At 52.6% G+C, this 17243-nt stretch overlaps 8 protein-coding genes across 8 annotated transcripts; 3 read left to right on the top strand and 5 right to left on the bottom strand.

Annotated features, from left to right (window-relative positions):
• Positions 1 to 1770: 1770 nt before the first annotated feature.
• K460DRAFT_342062 (PH domain-containing protein) lies at positions 1771 to 5472 on the top strand. Its single transcript, XM_040931172.1, has 4 exons — positions 1771 to 2602; positions 2650 to 3137; positions 3185 to 3522; positions 3570 to 5472. Exons 1-4 carry the CDS (start codon positions 2107 to 2109, stop codon positions 5017 to 5019), a joined length of 2772 nt encoding a protein of 923 aa, XP_040786219.1. The 5' UTR covers positions 1771 to 2106; the 3' UTR covers positions 5020 to 5472.
• Positions 5473 to 5491: 19 nt separating this feature from the next.
• Positions 5492 to 6102, bottom strand: K460DRAFT_148998 (uncharacterized protein). The gene has a single exon (XM_040926800.1). It carries the CDS (start codon positions 5955 to 5957, stop codon positions 5559 to 5561), a length of 399 nt encoding a protein of 132 aa, XP_040786218.1. The 5' UTR covers positions 5958 to 6102; the 3' UTR covers positions 5492 to 5558.
• Positions 6103 to 6227: 125 nt separating this feature from the next.
• On the bottom strand, positions 6228 to 7172 carry K460DRAFT_378747 (uncharacterized protein; the record flags this gene model as incomplete). The annotated part of the gene is made up of 3 exons (XM_040935104.1): positions 6228 to 6242; positions 6296 to 6765; positions 6815 to 7172. 3 exons carry the CDS (start codon positions 7170 to 7172, stop codon positions 6228 to 6230), a joined length of 843 nt encoding a protein of 280 aa, XP_040786217.1.
• A 322-nt stretch (positions 7173 to 7494) lies between these two features.
• Positions 7495 to 8552, bottom strand: K460DRAFT_357352 (uncharacterized protein; the record flags this gene model as incomplete). The annotated part of the gene is made up of 4 exons (XM_040932026.1): positions 7495 to 7755; positions 7838 to 7998; positions 8032 to 8395; positions 8484 to 8552. 4 exons carry the CDS (start codon positions 8550 to 8552, stop codon positions 7495 to 7497), a joined length of 855 nt encoding a protein of 284 aa, XP_040786216.1.
• Positions 8553 to 8653: 101 nt separating this feature from the next.
• Positions 8654 to 11556, top strand: K460DRAFT_316245 (uncharacterized protein). The gene is made up of 2 exons (XM_040930335.1): positions 8654 to 9299; positions 9354 to 11556. Exons 1-2 carry the CDS (start codon positions 8954 to 8956, stop codon positions 11339 to 11341), a joined length of 2334 nt encoding a protein of 777 aa, XP_040786215.1. The 5' UTR covers positions 8654 to 8953; the 3' UTR covers positions 11342 to 11556.
• Positions 11557 to 12877: 1321 nt separating this feature from the next.
• Positions 12878 to 13506, bottom strand: K460DRAFT_433363 (uncharacterized protein; the record flags this gene model as incomplete). Its single annotated transcript, XM_040938366.1, has 2 exons — positions 12878 to 13434; positions 13489 to 13506. The coding sequence occupies 2 exons, from the start codon at positions 13504 to 13506 to the stop codon at positions 13039 to 13041; spliced, it is 414 nt and encodes a 137-aa protein (XP_040786214.1). The 3' UTR covers positions 12878 to 13038.
• Positions 13507 to 14198: 692 nt separating this feature from the next.
• K460DRAFT_148946 (uncharacterized protein) lies at positions 14199 to 14876 on the bottom strand. Its single transcript, XM_040926799.1, has 2 exons — positions 14550 to 14876; positions 14199 to 14491 (listed from the first exon to the last, which is right to left on the bottom strand). Exons 1-2 carry the CDS (start codon positions 14655 to 14657, stop codon positions 14249 to 14251), a joined length of 351 nt encoding a protein of 116 aa, XP_040786213.1. The 5' UTR covers positions 14658 to 14876; the 3' UTR covers positions 14199 to 14248.
• Positions 14877 to 15119: 243 nt separating this feature from the next.
• On the top strand, positions 15120 to 17243 carry K460DRAFT_148900 (carboxylesterase family protein-like protein). Its single transcript, XM_040926797.1, has 3 exons — positions 15120 to 15427; positions 15477 to 15604; positions 15657 to 17243. Exons 1-3 carry the CDS (start codon positions 15317 to 15319, stop codon positions 17068 to 17070), a joined length of 1653 nt encoding a protein of 550 aa, XP_040786212.1. The 5' UTR covers positions 15120 to 15316; the 3' UTR covers positions 17071 to 17243.

Below are 17243 nucleotides of genomic sequence, written 5' to 3'. Positions count from 1 at the left end.
TACGTCGATCATCCATTCTATCTCATGACTAGTCTTGGAGATGCATATGCACCCACCGTATACCAGCGTACCTAGGAATTAGCATGCACCCCAGATTCTCCCTCTACGCCTCCCCAGGCATTTGTCGTGTCATTGGTCCACGACTTGACGAGCTTCAAGCGGAGATATAACAAGGGTGCCTTGGCTTGCAATGCACATTCGCTCGGCAAGTAAACGCGTGGTTTCGAACTATATAGATGTTTTGCAATTAATTCGTTGGAGATTAGCCGCTTGGCGATGGTTTGTATGTGCAACCGAGTAATATAACTTCGGGGTCGAAGGCCCGTGAACGACACCCAATGACCGGTATTTGGTCAGACGAGGATATATAATCCATAGTTGTATGGGCCGTCGCATGACAAACGGCGTCTGCGTAAGTGAGAGGAGCGTGGCGAGTGATGATGGGGACAATAGATCTTGCATGAGTATCTTTCAGGTCAGGTGTACCCGTCTCTTGTAGATTCGGTAGATTTTGAGGTTTGATCCCATACTCTATTTGACGGTGTCACAAGTAGTGAAGTGATGTGAGGCCATTAGACGTCCGGTTCTTGATATGGCCTTCGGAGGCGCTCTGATGGCATGATACGGTTGTTGTTATGGACTCCTGTTGCTGACTGGTGGTACCATCGTGGAGGAAATCTGTTTGTAGGGGCTTTCTTTTGTCGGGTTGATCTTCGCATCGTCCGATTCAGGTACTTCGTTTGCTGGGCACATTGTATGCAGTCAGAGGGGATGACATGAGGCGTAGCCTGGTAGAAGCGTTAACGGTTCAAGTGCTTCGAAACTAGGACATAAAGCCAGGGAGAACTGAAGTCATCTGTATGCCCTCCTTACGGAATTTGGTAGCCATTCCTTTCTATTGCTCAAAATAAGCCGACCGTCTCATTAGGATTGTTGTAGAGCATGACGTTCCCGCCAGCGTTGAATCATGGTACACTACGCTTAGCACGACATTGTACAGCGGAACACGACGTAGTGCGGCATAGCAGTGTACGTCTGAGTCAATATAGGCGATCAAATATCTGCATAAGTACCAATGTTAAAGCGTCAGCAATCTTCGCTTGACGTAAAACCGATACACTAACTTAGTGTCTATGTTTGCGAAATATAATGTAACTCCCCATTCACACAAATATGACTTAATCGCGATTTCGACAACTTACGTGGTACCTTTGGTGACCGTCCACCGGGACGACGAGTGACAACTAGTGATGTTACTCTGGCAGTTGTTACGACACACGCGTCGGGCGGGTTCTGAAAGCCGCCCAGAGAAAAGCGGGTTTGGGGTTTGGTTTGGGCGACTGGCTAACGCAAAGATCTGCAATTGAGCATTGCTAACCCGAGATGTGGCTGATTCTTCCCCACCTCAGGGGGCTCGGCGTGATCTTTTACTTGGAAGTGTTCATCTTTTCCCTCTTTCCCTAGGTCCTTCGCCGATGTGTCGCAAAGCCGAGGGGGCATGTGCTAGACCTGTTGTCCAACAGAAACAACTGTGTCTAGGAGGTGACTGGAGATGTGACGGTAGAAGGAGAGCGTATAGGAATCCAAGGCTAAGCGGTAGCCGTGCGATCAAAGCTAATAAGACGACTGGTGAAGCGTCACTGTCACTTTCTGCATAATGCCGATCCGAATGCCGTGATGTAAAGGTCACGCCAAGGCTGTTGGAAAGGTGACATCACGAACTTGGCTACTACGCCGCAAGGCTGTGAGCAGAAGCTGTTGCTAGTGTAGAGCTTGCATGTTTCGCTTTTGCGTTTCAACTCGATCAGCAACCGACAACCCCCCCCCTTGAGCGAATCCGTTTCCGTAGGTACTGATCTACAGCACCGTCTCTTTTGGGGTCCCAATCAGCGTCGCTTTGCAGAAACCTCCCGAGGTCATTTCGTCTAGCGCAGACTCCCCACGTCATCGCCAGCCACAAGGGGACTGCCACAGCACAGGGTTGCTTGCAGAAGTTCGGAGCTCTTACTACCACTACGAACACCTCTTGAAACTACTCACCAGGAACATCTTACAGCGCACCACCAAGCTTAGGACCTGGCACTGAGTCTGGTAGACACAACCGCCATGGCAACTCAGCGCTCAGATACCCCCTCAGGGTCCTACAACCCCGTACCCGACATCCACGACCCCTCGCACCTGAGCAGAGGATACGGCAACTCCTCCCACCTGGACGTCGGTGTGACTGACTTTGCAAACACGCCCGCTGAAGCTCACACTGAGCGCCGAGGGCGGTTCGAGGAGGAATTTGACGCGCGCACACGAGGCTCTTCAGTCCTCGATGGAGATGTGCCTCAGCGGTCGGCTTCCCGAGCTTCCCGAGCTTCCACGCTCAACCAGGGCTCAACCCCTGCGCGCAGTGGTACTCTGAAGAAGAAGGCCTCAGTCAAGAGGAGCGCGAGTCTGAAGCGCAGTGGCAGCAGGAAAAGCATGCACGCGGGCAGCATTCGCGGTGTGACCATCGACGATCAGGAGCAAGGCTACGACCGAGAGAACAGCGTCTTCTACACGCCTGTGCCTACCAAAGGCTCCCCTACTGAGGTTCTGGCGGATCGCTTCCAGAGTAAGTTGGCGCACATTAGCCTCATGCCATGGGCTGACCTATGATAGCTTGGCGAAAGTTTCTCAAAGATCTCATCGCCTATTTTCGAGAAGTGGCTTCATCGTATGAACACCGCGCCAAATCTCTCCTCAAAGTATCAAACGTCATCAACAACACCAATGCGCCGCCTGCGCTTCTTACCGAGGGCGGCCTAAACGATGCCAACCGCTTCCTCCGCGACTTCCACAAACAGGCCATCGTTGAGGCAAACAAGGCTAGAGATATCGAGGCAGATGTCATCAACCAGCTCAGTGGACTTCGCGCAGATTTGGCGCAGAAGATCAAGGAGATCAAGTCTTTGTCGGGTGACTTCAAGAACAACGTTGAGAGAGAAAAGGAGACGACAAGGAAGTGTGTGACAGCCCTCGAGGAGGCATTGGCAGTGATCGACTCAGACCCTACGGCAGTGGCGGGCAAGGGCGACCCCTACGTAGTCCGTCTCGGAGTGGAGCGCCAGGTGGAAAGGCAGATTGATGAAGAAAACTACCTCCACAGGGTGAGTCAGGCAATTACTTATAACTAAGGCTTCACTAACACCGTCAGGCTTACCTTAATCTCGAAAACTCTGGGCGCGAGCTGGAGTCGATCGTCGTGGGTGAGGTCCAGAAATCTTACAATGCCCTCGCCAGTATCCTGAAGCGCGATGCGGATGAAATGTACAACACTGTCGACAAGCTGCGCAGTGGTCCGATTGCCATGTCTAGGGATCACGAGTGGAACAGGTTCGTGCGAAGTGACGTTCACTTTGTGAACCCCGAACTGCCCCTGCGAAGACTCGAGGAGATTGAATATCCTGGCAAGCACCATCCAGCTACCACCGAGGTCAGGGCGGGCATGCTCGAGAGAAAGAGCAAGTATCTGAAGAGCTACACTCCCGGATGGTACGTTGGAATTTCTTCTGTGACATTTCATGACTAATTTGCTGCAGGTATGTCCTGTCGCCGACTCACCTCCACGAGTTCAAGTCGGCCGATCGCATCTACACTCAGCCTCCCGTCATGTCTTTGTATCTGCCAGACCAGAAGCTTGGATCGCGTTCTCAGCCCGGAAGTTCTTCCCACAAGTTTGTTATCAAGGGCCGTCAGACCGGATCGATGCACCGTGGCCACACTTGGGTTTTCCGGGCCGAGACGTATGAGACAATGCTGGCTTGGTTCGATGACATCAAAACCCTGACAGAGAAGACTGGCGAGGAGCGGAATGCCTTTGTGCGCCGACATGCTAGTGTCAGGAGCACCAGCGCTGGTAGTGCTCGCTCCGCAAGCTCCGACGGAGGCCTTGAGGAAGACGAGGCAGATGCAATCCCCTACAGTGCAAACCAGTCGATGAAGAACCAGGCTCTAAGGGACGAGTCCTTGGAACGACCCTCACGACCTTCTCCAGGTGGGCGCTTCCCATCCGATTTGCTGGTCAACCGTAACTTACAAGCACCTCTTTCGCCTTCTAGTGGGTCCTCCGAGGTCGGCAATGATCTAAGCACCGCAGCCGGCGGCCTGCAACAGAATGTAAACCCAGAGTATCCTGTCGAATCCACTCAGCATCCCGAGTCTTTCCAAACCGTCCAGCCACCGCAGGGACACCAAGCTGCGTCGTATGTCAATCCTTTTCCACCCACTCAGCAGACCTATGAGAACCAAGCTTCTTACGTCGACCCGTACGCATCTACCTCGCAAGCGTATGACAATGATCCTTCGTATACCCAGCAACACTATGAGCCTCAGCAGCCTTATGCTCAGGCTTCTCATGCAGACCCTGCTCCTTTCGAGCGCCAGGACACGTCCTATGGCAACTGGATGGCACCTGCCGCCGGTGGAGCCGCTGCGGGAGTACTCGCCAACGAAGCCTACCGTAGGAGGCAAATGGAAGAGCAAGAACGATCCCAGCAGCAGCAAGAACAGCACTATCCCGCCGAACTACCGCGGACATTGAGCTCCTTGGGCAGCACACCAGCGATTCCCGAGCGCAATCCCAACCACATCGCCCCTGATCAGATCGACGACACTGGCTATGTTGCCCAAACTAGAGCACCCGGTCCTGATCAGATTGATGACACTGGTTATGTTGCCCCGCCTACAGCCTTTCTGCCTTCTTCGGTAGTGCCCGTTCCTATCTCTGCTCCGTCTTCCAACCAGAATGCCCCTGTTACACCTGCGACCACAGCAGAGTCTTTTTTAGCCGATTCTGAGGTGGGCACCAGCGCTCCCTTTGGAAAGACCATCAACGGGGGACCTGTTCCTGTGGAGCTGATTGAGACTGCGCAGGCAAGGGCACATCCGGGTATGGCGAGGCAGAACACGGACATTAGTGTTAGTGACCTACATGTTCCGGGCGAGTACCCCAAGATTCGGGTTGGTAGTTCAAGGGTGCCGATGCCGTAGGGTAAATTACGGTAAGGTGGGATACATTTGGGGTTTTATGTTCTGGTTTGGGCCCTCTGGGATGCGCGTTGCTCGTTATCTGTCGTCGAAATTTGCTGCGTTTTCTTTTCTCTCGTTCAGTGTGAGCGCTCTCTATGCTCGCCACGTTTTCTATTTCCCTTTTTCTTGATACCCGCGACAACCCACCCACCAGCGTATATAGTATATAATTTGAATCGAGGCGTTACATCCACTTACTCTGCGGCGGCGGTAAGATGTGATGTATATTTGCGAGAAATGAGGAACGTGAGTGGAACAGTGCGTTAGTCTGGATCTGCACTTGATGTACGTTTGAAGGCCAGTGCGGCGTGACATGTCGCTGCAATAATGCAAGGATCATGTCATAGTTGGGTGTTTCGTGTTCACCGCTATAGCTATAGAAGTAAATGATGAACATGATCAAAAGGAGTACTGTAATGCACATTAGAAGCGTAATGCAAGCTCAGGGTCAAGAGCACAAAGGATTATAAGATGGTCTGTTTTCTTTAGCTACAAGGAGACTATAGGTTTTGTAGGATGGCGTAGGGTGTAGATAGGTAGCTAGAGGTACGGGCGTCTATGTGGTGATGGGAGCCACGGGGCAGAGCACACATGGTGATAGGTAGGTAGGTAGTAGGGAGCGACGACAGCGGGGGACATGACCAATGCCCTCTCAGGTTGGAAGTGTGTGAAAGGCGTTGTAAAGGAATGGCAGGGAACGAAATTACCGTCCAGAAGATAATACAGAGAGAAAAAAGGAGTGACCGTGATGCCCGTGCGCCAAATTGAACTCTGTTGAACAACCCATTTGATTGTAAGTAGCCGGTATCTAAACACCCTAGAGACGCCAGATTTGGTATGGAAAAGGTCGGAGATATATAACACAAAAGGAAAAGGGCTTGCACAAAGCCAAACCGCATTCCTGATTCAACGGAGGTTGGGTGTCCGTCGTTGTACTGAATAGCAACGGGCTAAAAACGCAAGATGCTACTTTCTTACTCTCGTCGTCAAGCGTAATCGCACACCATGAATGCGAGACATGAGGAGGTGGAGGAGGAGATTAGGTGTGTGGGATATCGAGGGTATTGAGGTTTCGTCAGAGGACTCCAGCCGTGAGAGGAGGAATGGTGTGGCAAGGGCGATTGGCTGGTTGTTCATTCATGCCATGCCAGTTGCCATTGTCAATGCACTCATGCGTTGGTAACCTGTGCTATATTAGTATCATTATGCGGCGCACATGTTTCCTTGTTTTGCGTACCTTCAATATCCGCCTCGAGTAGTCCTCGTTGTCTGCAATGCTGCCATTGCTCTGCCTTCTGTCCATGAAGCTCGGGTCCAGGCGCGAGTCGTTCATTGACGAGTTGCTGGTGTGCAGCTTGCCACCATTGACAAAGCCGTTGACATTGGCAGCGTTGCGACGATAGTCCTCCTCGGCCTGGCGTTGGCGTCTTCGTCGCAACATGAACCAGACACCAAAGAGGATGGCGGAAAGCCCTACTATGCCAACGACGACGCCCACTGCGATGGCAACGGTATTTGGCTTGCTCTCTTTTTCGGGCACTGCTGAGGGGGTGCTGGACGGAGTATGTGTGGCGGTGGATGTAGGAGGAGCAGCAGTCGATGACGGTTTTATCGATGACGATGAAGAGCTAGAAACAGGCTCGAAGAAATCCACCTTGTTTCTGGTGTTGCCAGTGAGGGCGATCCAAAGTACGCTTGGCCCACCGCCTGTCATGTGTCAGTCAAGTCTATATCAATGTGGCGTAAAACAACGTACAGCGAACCGTCTTGTCTCCAGAGCATGTTGTGTCGCATGTGCTGTTGTCGATTTGCGAGCTCTTTGGGGGTTTCTTGTCTCCACACCAGCAGTTCTCTCCGTCGGAGAGACCCATGACGTTCTTGCCCTGTTCAAGACAAACTAGCTGACAGTTGCCAGGACTCCGATAAATGTAGTCTCCATGGTTTTCAAGCGGCACGCCTGTCTGGAAGCAGCCAATCTCGACAATTTCTCTCGCAGGTAGCGTGACTGTGGGTGTGGTGATGGGGTTTTTGATTGGGGTTGGCGTTTCATCGGCAGCCGCCAACAGCAGCATTGATGCGGCCGCGATGGCGGATGTGAATCTGATGAGGACCATGATTGTGAAGGGGATGAGATGGGTGGGTGTTGATTGTGATGGCAGATGACTGCCGTGTGTACCAGTAGATGCAGACTATTCGCAGTCAGCGGTGTTGTGTCGGGCGACGTTCACTGCAGGCGTGTCGCACCTCTGGCCTATACACAGGAGAGTGTACACATGCAAGGCTCTGAGCCGGTCCCTTTTTTTGGTTTGTTTTTCGGGTGTGTGGTGAGGTCAAGGGCGGGTGGTGGCGGGTATACGGATTGCGGTGGGTACGGTAGTGGCCGGGGCGATGGCCGTGGAAATGGTGGAGTCGTAGGTGACTTGACAGCCGCGTTGTTCAACCGTGGACTCGCTCAGCGATGCCCTCGACGACTGCCGGATGTGAAACGAAGCGCGTTGGGTGAGGGCTCTTGGAGCCCCGGGGAATGTATGTTTCGTGTTTCACCCCTTTCTCGTCGTAGCGAGGCAAAGGAATGTATCGTCGGGCGCAGGAGGTCGATGATAACGAGTGTCTGGACGAGCAGGAGAGGCGCAAGAACGAATGTAGAGGTCGACAAGGACAGACTCGGGTGAATTGCAAAGCAAAGACGAAGAGCGGCTTGGGAGTAGGTCGCTAGTGAGAAGGTGGAATCAGGAGGAGGGACCCCAGTTGGGACCTTCGTTGAGCGAAATTAGCCCACCACCACCCCCAGCCTGGGCTGACTGGCGGCCGCGTCGCCAATTCCGGTGCGCTTGGCACGGTTGGACGGCTTGTCTATTGTATAGATTGATTGATTGACCTGACTGCATTGCACGGGGGCTCTACGAATACGATACGACGTGCGTCCACGATCAGCCTGACCTGCTGCAACAAGTCGTCGCCTGCAGCACGCACACACGATACAGCGGCCGTCCGTCCAGCCCTGCGCTGCAACGACGAAGCAACAACGGGCGGCTCCACCTAGCCTATCAATGGAGGCGTCGCTGTGGACAGGCACCAGGAGTCTCTCGGCCACTGAGGACGCGGTGCCTGGCTTTGGTGGCCAGCCTGTCCCCGCCCTTTCAAGCCCACCAGCGCTGCCATTCGTTTCACCACAGCCACGGCGCAGGGGGTGGACTGAACCGCGCGGCCAGCCCCAAGGCCCTCGCGGGCTTGCAGGTGTACTTATTGCTGCCAGCTGGTCGCTGACGTTGCCGCATTGGAGAGGAGAGTCGTCGTGTCGCTGCACCACTTTTCTTTTGCGCGGCACAGTCTGGGCCTTTTGAGAATTTTCGCGTAGTGACAAGAGTCTTGCCGTTGGCGTCGCAGCCAGTAAGAGCAGGCCAACGACGTCGCGCAAACCTCACGTGTTGCCGTACAGGATCAACAGCTGAAGGCCCGCAAGTGTTCGGCCGAGCAAAAATAGTAGTAGCCATGCATACAGCACAAACATGCCCATATGCTGCGATTTATGCATGGAATAATGCAAAATTGAGCTTCCTTCGCAGTGCATTCTGGACGTGTTTGAGAGGGTATTCATATTCATACTCGATGCGGTCCTCTTGCTGGTTACGATGAATCCGCCCTTTCGAACCTTACTCTCTTTATCACTTCCTGACCACGAAAGAGCTTCTCGAAGTGGGAATATTCGAAGCCCCCTGGGAACCCTGGAAGACGTTGAAACACCGTCGCAGGGCGAAACGCTGTTGCCGAGGGCCATCGTGCTGCTGTATTCGCACGTCACGTGCCCAGCGTCCGTGCGTTCGCGTCCAAATTCGGCCAGCTCGACCATGTCAAACTTCAGCATGAAGCCCTTCAATGACCAGCACCCCGCTTGATGCGCCGTCCGCCTGTTGCCTGCCGCCGAGCAGTGCAAGCACTTCAATCTCCTGCTCCGCAGCACATCTGGATCTCCGACGACCTCCTGTCCCTCGCCCTCGCTCGACTTTTCCCCACTACATGTCCACATCAAAAGCGCCATGGCAGCCACGTCCCGGGGCCATTGGAGGCCAGGAGGAGGGCAGCGAAGCGTCGCATGACCGTCTCGGCCAACTTCCATCCTCAAGACAGCTTCCCCCCACCTTTTAGCCTGGGTGCGCTGTTCGGCTTTCGCAAAGACTCCCAGCCGCAGTGGAGATATGAACCGCCGTCGCTACCACAGCAAGGGGAGCCATTGGACCTGGGTATGTCTGCGGAAGCACTTGAGAATATGTCTGAGCCTAGCTGATCACCCTTAGTATCCAATCTTGCACGTTCGCCATTCCCGTTCGATCCAATCCCTCTCGTCGAGCCTACCGCGCCTACCAGTAGCCCTCTCCCGCAACGAGTCTCGCATACTCCAACGGCTCTGAAGAAACCAGGTAGAGCAATTGATTCGAAATCTACCGCTCCCGCGCAGACCATGGGTGTCTGTTTCGAGAACTTCAAATCGAGCATCGTACACGCAGGTGACCTATCAGAGCCCGGCAAGAGTCAGCTTATAGCCAACGCCTTTCGATCCTGTTGTCCGAACCACTCGGAGGCGTGGGTCTACAATGTCATGGCTTTCAAGCATTTGACTGAACTCAATTGGGACCTTACCCTACTCATCGGGAAATCAGCCTCCTTGGCAGTGCCGCCCACATACACTACGGAGAGCTTGGAAATTCTGAGATGCGTAGAAAAGCTGTCGACACGCTTCCCGGATCGCCTACATGACTTGCACCGCCTGAATGTGAAGCTAGCAGAAGCAGCCGTTCATGCAGACATCTCAGTGAGCACCACACAGGATGATGAGCTCCTCCTTTTGGTTCGGCAGCTATGGCGATCTACTTGTTCACCAAGAGTGCCTAACAAGCACGCGGCCCAGGACCTTTTACGCGAAGTCGCTAGGAAGATTCAGCATCAGCCTACAGCCAAAACACTACAACGTATTCTCGCCGACATGAAAGAGGGAGTCAGGACTTTGAATACGCGTGTTTCGTTAAGCCAGGATCGTGACTTGGCTGCAGAACAAATCCTGCTCTGCATACCACGGCAACTCCTAATCGACTTTATTCCAGGGATGACCTCAGACTTGGTCACGGCAATCGAGAGAAAGTCTCGACTTTCCAAGAGCGCGTACAAGAATCGTCTCAGCACCTGGCTGAACCTTCTCTACCGCCTTGAATCTAGTTTTGCTCTCAATCGACCAAGCGCATCTCTAGTGGACACTGCCATTACCACAATTGCAAAGCACGTCTTTGCTGATCGTTCGTCTGCCGAGATGCGACCGGAAACCCTGCTTGACGCGTTGGTCTCCATTTTATCCCAGCAAGATGCGTTCTACGCCGCTTTGAATGAGAAGCTGTTGCAGCTCATTGACTCTTTTGCCGCCTCCACGCTGAGACCTGTTCCATGCGAGGATTGGATTGGAGGTCTGTTCTCACGAATGCGAAGCGAGTTACTGCCATATGACAACCTAATGAAAATGACTGTGACACTCCTCGTCCGGCACAACGATCTAGGCTTCGTGCTACGTTTCTTGATTGCCATGGACAAAGAGAAGCTGAACATATGCGATACCTCTGCCCTCAACAGGCTCGTTGCGGACAAGGTAGCCCTCTGCCAGCAGTCAAGCCCTCCAACAGAAAAAGAACGTCAGCACAACGCCTTGATCCTGACCACTTGTCAACGGATACTCAAAGTCCTCAGCAAGTTTACATCATCCGTCGTCGTGAGCGCACTTGGCACGAAGAAAGAGCTAGACACACTCCAAAGCAAGCGCCAATTCCAGCACATCCTCGACCGCGCACAAGCCGCCCACGTTCTGCCGCTTGCGTACCGCAGCCTCCCCGTCGATATACCGCTCGAGAACCGCATCGTACTCATACACCAACTTGCCCAGCAATACTCTCTCGACAACACACGCTCCCAGCGTGAAGCATGGCGCTCAATATACTACCTGTACCGCCATATGCAGCAGCACTCTTTCCCCATTAGCCCGATGTTCACCAAAGCCACTGTCCGCGTTGCCATCATTCGACCACTATCCGAAGCCCGCTTCGTCAGCGCCCGCCGCTTGATCTGGGTATGTCGGCTTGTTGCGAGCGTCGAGGGCGAAGAGGTAGCCAAGAAGATTGAGAGTAATTTCTGGCATTGGAGGGGAGGTTTGATACGGCATGCGAAGAAGGTGTTTGTGAGTGTGGGCGGGGATAAGAGGGAGAAGGCGCATGTCGGGTCTATGAGGAAGCTGGGCTTGATATGATAGGTTGAGGGGGAATGAAGTAACAGGTTGTCGACTGTCGACCTTGTTGGTATGTAAATAGACATGGTGATACCCTTGGATTTGTGTCGAGAATAATAAAGAGATGTAAGATTCTAGCCAGCATACAGAAGAAAGTCCATGAGCAAGGTACTAAAGAAAAAGGCCTCCTCGCCAACCCTACCAAAACTAGTCCTCGATTGTGCTGTATCTCATAGGTAGGAACCTCCGTCTACTCTCTCTCTCTCTCTCTCCGAGGAGCCACCGTTACCCATTTGCACAAGCTGCTCAACGTAGCCTACTCATTTCATTCCGCCTCAGTTTCAACCTTCTCTACCTTCGCTTCCGGCACCTCGCCCGACGAACTCCCCTCTGGTGTCTTAGAACCGGCCGCATCCTCCCGCTTCATCGTCGTCGTAGCGGGAGTAGGATACATAGCCGCCAGCGCAGCCTCAGCATAATATGCTTGCATAGCTACTTTCAGCGCAACATCGTCAGCAAAGCCATACCTCGCAGTTTCCAACCCACCACAACCTTTTTAGCATACACACCTTGGTAATTGCCCAAGCCCGTCTGCAACGCATCCCACAGCTGCCACACAGCCGAAGTCAACGTCCTGGCTCGTATCCCTTCGTACAGCGTGATCCAATGCGTGTTTGTGTTTAGGTCGGGGTACACGATGAGCGTGGCTCGGTAGCCGCCGCCGGACGTCGACGTCGTCATGTCGTAGGTCATTCTGTGCGACGTGTAGCCTTGGGTTGCGAAGAGGGCGCGCCCGTCGCCTGGCCGTGTTAGTTGGCTTCTCTTAAAAAAAAGTAAGAAGGGGAGAGGAGAGGAGAGGAGAGGAGAGGAGGGCAAAATTTACTCAAGATCATTTCTTTTACATCTTTGATGTAGGCCACTCGCACCCGGTGTTCTGTGTCCGACATCTCTTCTTATTTCTAGGGGGGAGGGGCCGCTGCGGTTTGTGTTACTGTTTGCGCGAGAAATAGAGGGGGTAGTGTGTGTGAGAGGAATCGACATGCCCTAGATAAATGTAGAATATATTTAGGGGACCTGCTAAAACTAGTCAGAGATTCAGTTGGTGAACTTTGGTTTCACACGAGTTTGAAAGGGTTGCGCTTTCTATCTCGGTGGGGGAAGAGGTGCCTATGACATGCTATATGATAAGAGAAGAGTGTATTGGGCAAGAAACGAGGTAAAGACATATTTTATTTGAACGTTGGGGGAACATGAGAAATGAGGTAGCGGAGGGGTGGGCGGCCGGTTTGGGGATATCCAGACTGAATTTTGGAAAGAAAACCCCTCTGACCCAACTTACTGAGCGAACGAGATGTCGTGGATTTGATATGGAGAAATAACGTAGAGAACGAGGGTCCATCTAGTCAGGCATAGCAAAGTAGGCTAAGAACATGTCGACGTTGTCATAGTACCGCTACAGCCTCTTGGAGCACTCTTGGAGCACTCTTGGTAGTATCAATATCAGGCAGCTCTTTCCTCTCATCCACGAAGACCCGCTATCCCACGTTGGCTCTGACGCTCTTCTTCCGCTCCTCGTCGTGCTCATCACGCGATTTACGCCTCAAGCCAGACGCACTCTGAACAGTCCCCTCTTCAGTATCAGCCTATTCCTCCGTCTTAATCGCATAACCCCCAAAATTCTCCTCCGGCGACACAGTAGTAGTAGTAGCAGCAGTATGCTAAACGTCTGCCGACCATACATCCCCCACCTCCACCTTGTCAAACACTGCACTCATGTCCTCCTCGATCCAATACTTGATCTCAAACGCAGCGTCCTCCACACTCGGACACGCATTGCTTTTATACAACACCCGCCAATCATGGCGCTTCGGGTCGGGATACACGATCAACGCGGCGCGCCACTCCCTACTGTCAAGTCGACCTGTAGGCGTCGTCGACGAGGTGATGAGGTCGAAGCGCTCGGATCGGGGGAAGTGGTGGGCGTAGTATGCATGCGCGTTGGAGAGGATGCGCTTCTTTAGCTCACGGAACGTTTCTTGGGGGATGTAGCCTCGAGGTGGGCGGCGCTGGGAGGAGACGGCTTGCTTTGGTGGAATGATTGAGTGTGGTGGGAGCTTGTTGTCTGTTAGCCACTACTGCGTTGTGGGAATCTTGTCAGGTTGATCTACCGGGTGTTGAGTAGACATTTTTGCACGAGCTTGGGGTATTTGGCTAGTTGTAGGCGTTGAAGAATGTGTGAGCAGTTCGTAGGCGTGGTGATTGCTTGTTGTGCGCTGGGCGATAGTCCACCAGGGTGGATCGCGAGGTAGAGAGCTCAAGAAGGAACTTATGTAACGGCGAGTAGGGCGAGAGGAGAGGAGAAGCCACAGGTGCCTGCCTCGTGGTCTCTTGAGGGAGTGAAAGGAGCGGTGCACTGGTCCACTCCAATTGGCAACACCGTAGAATCTTGACGAGAATTTGTGAGCAGTGAAACGAAAATTACGCACTCTATCTGTCTATAACAAGCGGCTCCTTCAGCGCCGCCATCACATGTTCAAACCTATCGCTCATAATCTCTTCTTGTCAGTGGCTTCGCATGGAGATACCACAGTGAGCTTGTAGAAACCGCAGCAGCGAAATGACCAAGGCTAGATATCTCTTTATAAATAAAACGTGAGTCAAGGCTCTGAATGACTAGCCACTTTCCACCATGAAGAGAATCTAAAATGAGTGAGATGGAATGGGGAAAGGAGACGTGACGGGTAGTTTTCAGGATGGGAGTTTCGTTTGACAGAAGAATTTGGATACAGTAATGTTAGCTGTTGGACCATTCGAAGGGGTAACATGAAGCTCGCCTCCCCGACAGCAGCAGCAGCAGCAGCAGCAGCAGTTAGGAACACGCGCTTCGGAAACACCCATCAAAGACGTCCTAACAATGTTTTGCTCAATTCAAGAGCTCAATCTATTCTCGAAGTGGATGTTGTCCTGTTTCGAAATGACGCGAAATGGCAAGGTAATACCGACAATGAAATAGAGAGACGTGGAGTTGTAAAGCGCCCAGAGCTCTCGGTCAATCGTAGAGGCGGTGTGTTGCAATCTGAACCACTGGAATTCGACCACCGCGCGCTGATCAGAGCATCGAAGCCATAGCTTGTTTGGGGAAGTTACTGTGAATGATATAACGAAATGATGCTTCGCATGGATGTCAGCGCTACTGTGTTCTTGTGGATAAGCAGGTCTAAATATGTACGGGCGATGCTTCCCCAGCCTCCACTCGGTCGAATATGGACGGCACAAAATGAGTAAGCTGAAAGGTTTCGGTAGCCTTTGAATCCTGTCTCATCTTGTACGAGGTCATTCTGCCTTCGTCACTGTTGTCGGCAGCATGGTGCGGTCCTGGAGGTCAAGATTAAAGATGCAAGGAGGAGCGAACCTCGGTAGATTGCTTACACAAAGTCGGGGAACCCTGTACATTCTAGATCTGCAGCACACAACCAACGGAACCCACCTTTCCCATCTCATCACCCGCCCCGTGGGACCAACCGCGTTGTTAAAATCAATAAGTAGCTCCGCACATTCAAGCCTCGTAATTCGTACCTTTCAAGATCCAGCCGTCCTCTGAATAGCCACGTATTGAATGTATTCAGCGCAGGTCCGGGCGGACGAATCGAAATCCCAGCTAGTCGCCCTGGCCTCCGCCTCATGACGCATTTGTAGGGGTCGGGCAACAATGGGCTTGCGTGCGGCTTACGCCAGCGTATGGGCGTATTTTCTTTGACCGGTACTGCGCATGTACGATGAGGGTACCACTGAGACTGGAGTCGGCCCCGCTTGCGCGATTGGACAACAAAATTGAACGAGCATGTATTAAAGCTCGACCCGTACCCGGTCTACGGGAGTCTCTACTCAATTGTCTAAGGATTTTCGGTCTTGATTCCCAGGCTTGCGGGTTGAGTAAACAGTTGGGATACAGCTGCTCGGATATATTCGTGCTTAACTTGTAATCTTGTCGATAAGATGTTGAAGATTTTTGGAGCAGCTGCCCTCTTAGGAGCTGTGTATGCACAGAACTCGTCGTTGCCGACGGTGGATTTAGGATACGAGATTTACCGAGCTGCTGGCTTCAATGTTCGTCTGCTTTCAAACTGTGGATACTTCCATGCTAATTCGAGCGTAGAGCACTGGCAACTTCTATAATTTCAGCAACATCCGGTTTGCGCAAGCTCCCATTGGCAACCTAAGATTTGCACCTCCTAAAGCCCCCTTGGAGAACAGATCAGCTATCAACAATGGCGATGTCTCCAGGTACGTAATCAAAGTATTCTCAACTTGACTAGAGGTGTCCTAACGTGCGCAGGATATGCCCTCAATCCAGTCCCGCATGGGGTAAACCTGCCACTAATTATCTGACCAGCTTGGTGTTAGGGTTGCCCGCTCCTAACGAAACGTTTGTAGTGACGGGTGCAAATTCCAGCAGTCCAGTTCCGCCTCGGGATCCTCGCGAGTCAGAAGACTGCCTCTTCCTAGATGTCTTCGTCCCGGAAGATGTGCTCAGCAAGGCAGGCAAAGGATATGGGGCTGCTGTCTTGGTCTGGATCTATGGTGGAGGCTATACCCTTGGGAATAAGAATCTGAACCCTGCTGGGTTGATTGCTGCCTCTGGCAATGCCTCGAACGGCGATATCATCTACGTCTCATTGAACTATCGGCTCGGTGCGCTTGGGTGGCAATCAGGCCCTTCGTACCAGGCTGAAGGCGGTGTCAGCAACCTTGGCTTGTATGATCAACGCTTTGCGCTTGAATGGGTGCAAAAGTACATCCACCTTTTTGGAGGTGACCCTAACCGCGTCACCGTTGTCGGAGAGAGTGCTGGTGGCGGTAGCATCATGCATCAGATCACCGCGTACGGAGGCCTCAAGGGCAAAGTTCCATTTCAGCAAGCTGTGCCGCAGAGCCCTGGTTGGCAGCCCGCCCAGTCAAACCTTCAGCAGGAGGATACATATCGCAAGCTCCTCAACTTGACGAATAGCTCATCGCTCGCCGAGCTACGCGCGCTGCCATCCGAAGACATCATGCGCGCCAACTTTCAACAGGTTACTTATGATGCAGAATGGGGATCATTCATCTACGGACCCGTAGTCGACGGGAATTTTGTGCCTCAGCAGCCTGGCCAGCTTCTCGCTCAAGGACGTTTCGACCAAGATGTTCGAATTCTAGTCGGCCATAATGCGAATGAAGGAACGTACTTCACACCTCCTTCGATTAAATCAGAAGAAACGCTTGTTACTCAGCTCAGGAGTGCCTATCCGTACGCACCGCAGCATTCCATCGATACAATCACGAAGGACCTCTACCCGGCGGTTTTTGATGGCTCGTACGGTTATAGAAACCAGTTCTCACGCGCTAACCTGATCATCTCCGAAAGTGTATTCACGTGCAACACGAACTATCTGTCCACTGGCTTCAAAAACGAGACCTACTCGTACCTCTTTGCGGTGCCGCCTGCTTTCCACGGCTTCGATGTTCCTTATACATACTACGACGGAGGAGCTCTGTCACTCTCTGTGATGAACCGAACGATTGCGATTGCGCTCCAGCAATTTATTGCGAGCTTTGCGGAGAACGGTGCACCAGAGGCGGGCGGTATCACACAGTTCAACATGTACGGGCCGGATGCTAGAGTGTTGAAACTTAACGTGACGGGGATTGAAGATGTGCGCGACAGCAACGCGAATGCTAGGTGTGCGTGGTGGCAGAAGGCGCTGTACTAGGTCGAGCAATCTTGTCGCATAACTGGTTACCATGTTAACGATTGAGGAGAAGGAATTGAGCTCGAACTTTTTCCAATGATTCAGTAAACATGTGCAAAGCGCCGTAAATGCATAAAAGTTGGGACAGTATGGAGATGGGACATGCAGGGAGCTATGACCACCTCTGGTTTCGA

Source organism: Cucurbitaria berberidis (genome assembly GCF_010015615.1).
Source record: "Cucurbitaria berberidis CBS 394.84 unplaced genomic scaffold K460scaffold_4, whole genome shotgun sequence".
Lineage (NCBI taxonomy): Eukaryota > Fungi > Ascomycota > Dothideomycetes > Pleosporales > Cucurbitariaceae > Cucurbitaria > Cucurbitaria berberidis.
Note: the sequence above shows the minus strand (reverse complement) of the source record. Positions and strands in the feature narration are given on the sequence as shown.

Bases quoted from the DNA above. Each gene is read 5' to 3' on its own strand.
- K460DRAFT_148998 (XM_040926800.1), bottom strand. From the start codon at position 5,957: ATGCGGTTTGGCTTTGTGCAAGCCCTTTTCCTTTTGTGTTATATATCT.
- K460DRAFT_316245 (XM_040930335.1), top strand. From the start codon at position 8,954: ATGCGCCGTCCGCCTGTTGCCTGCCGCCGAGCAGTGCAAGCACTTCAA. The intron at 9,300-9,353 runs GTATGTCTGCGG...GATCACCCTTAG, and splicing joins AGGGGAGCCATTGGACCTGG to TATCCAATCTTGCACGTTCG.
- K460DRAFT_148946 (XM_040926799.1), bottom strand. From the start codon at position 14,657: ATGACCTCGTACAAGATGAGACAGGATTCAAAGGCTACCGAAACCTTT. The intron at 14,492-14,549 runs GTACATATTTAG...ATCCATGCGAAG, and splicing joins AGGCTGGGGAAGCATCGCCC to CATCATTTCGTTATATCATT.
- K460DRAFT_148900 (XM_040926797.1), top strand. From the start codon at position 15,317: ATGTTGAAGATTTTTGGAGCAGCTGCCCTCTTAGGAGCTGTGTATGCA. The intron at 15,428-15,476 runs GTTCGTCTGCTT...ATTCGAGCGTAG, and splicing joins ACCGAGCTGCTGGCTTCAAT to AGCACTGGCAACTTCTATAA. The intron at 15,605-15,656 runs GTACGTAATCAA...TAACGTGCGCAG, and splicing joins AACAATGGCGATGTCTCCAG to GATATGCCCTCAATCCAGTC.
- K460DRAFT_342062 (XM_040931172.1), top strand. From the start codon at position 2,107: ATGGCAACTCAGCGCTCAGATACCCCCTCAGGGTCCTACAACCCCGTA. The intron at 2,603-2,649 runs GTAAGTTGGCGC...GACCTATGATAG, and splicing joins TCTGGCGGATCGCTTCCAGA to CTTGGCGAAAGTTTCTCAAA. The intron at 3,523-3,569 runs GTACGTTGGAAT...AATTTGCTGCAG, and splicing joins AAGAGCTACACTCCCGGATG to GTATGTCCTGTCGCCGACTC.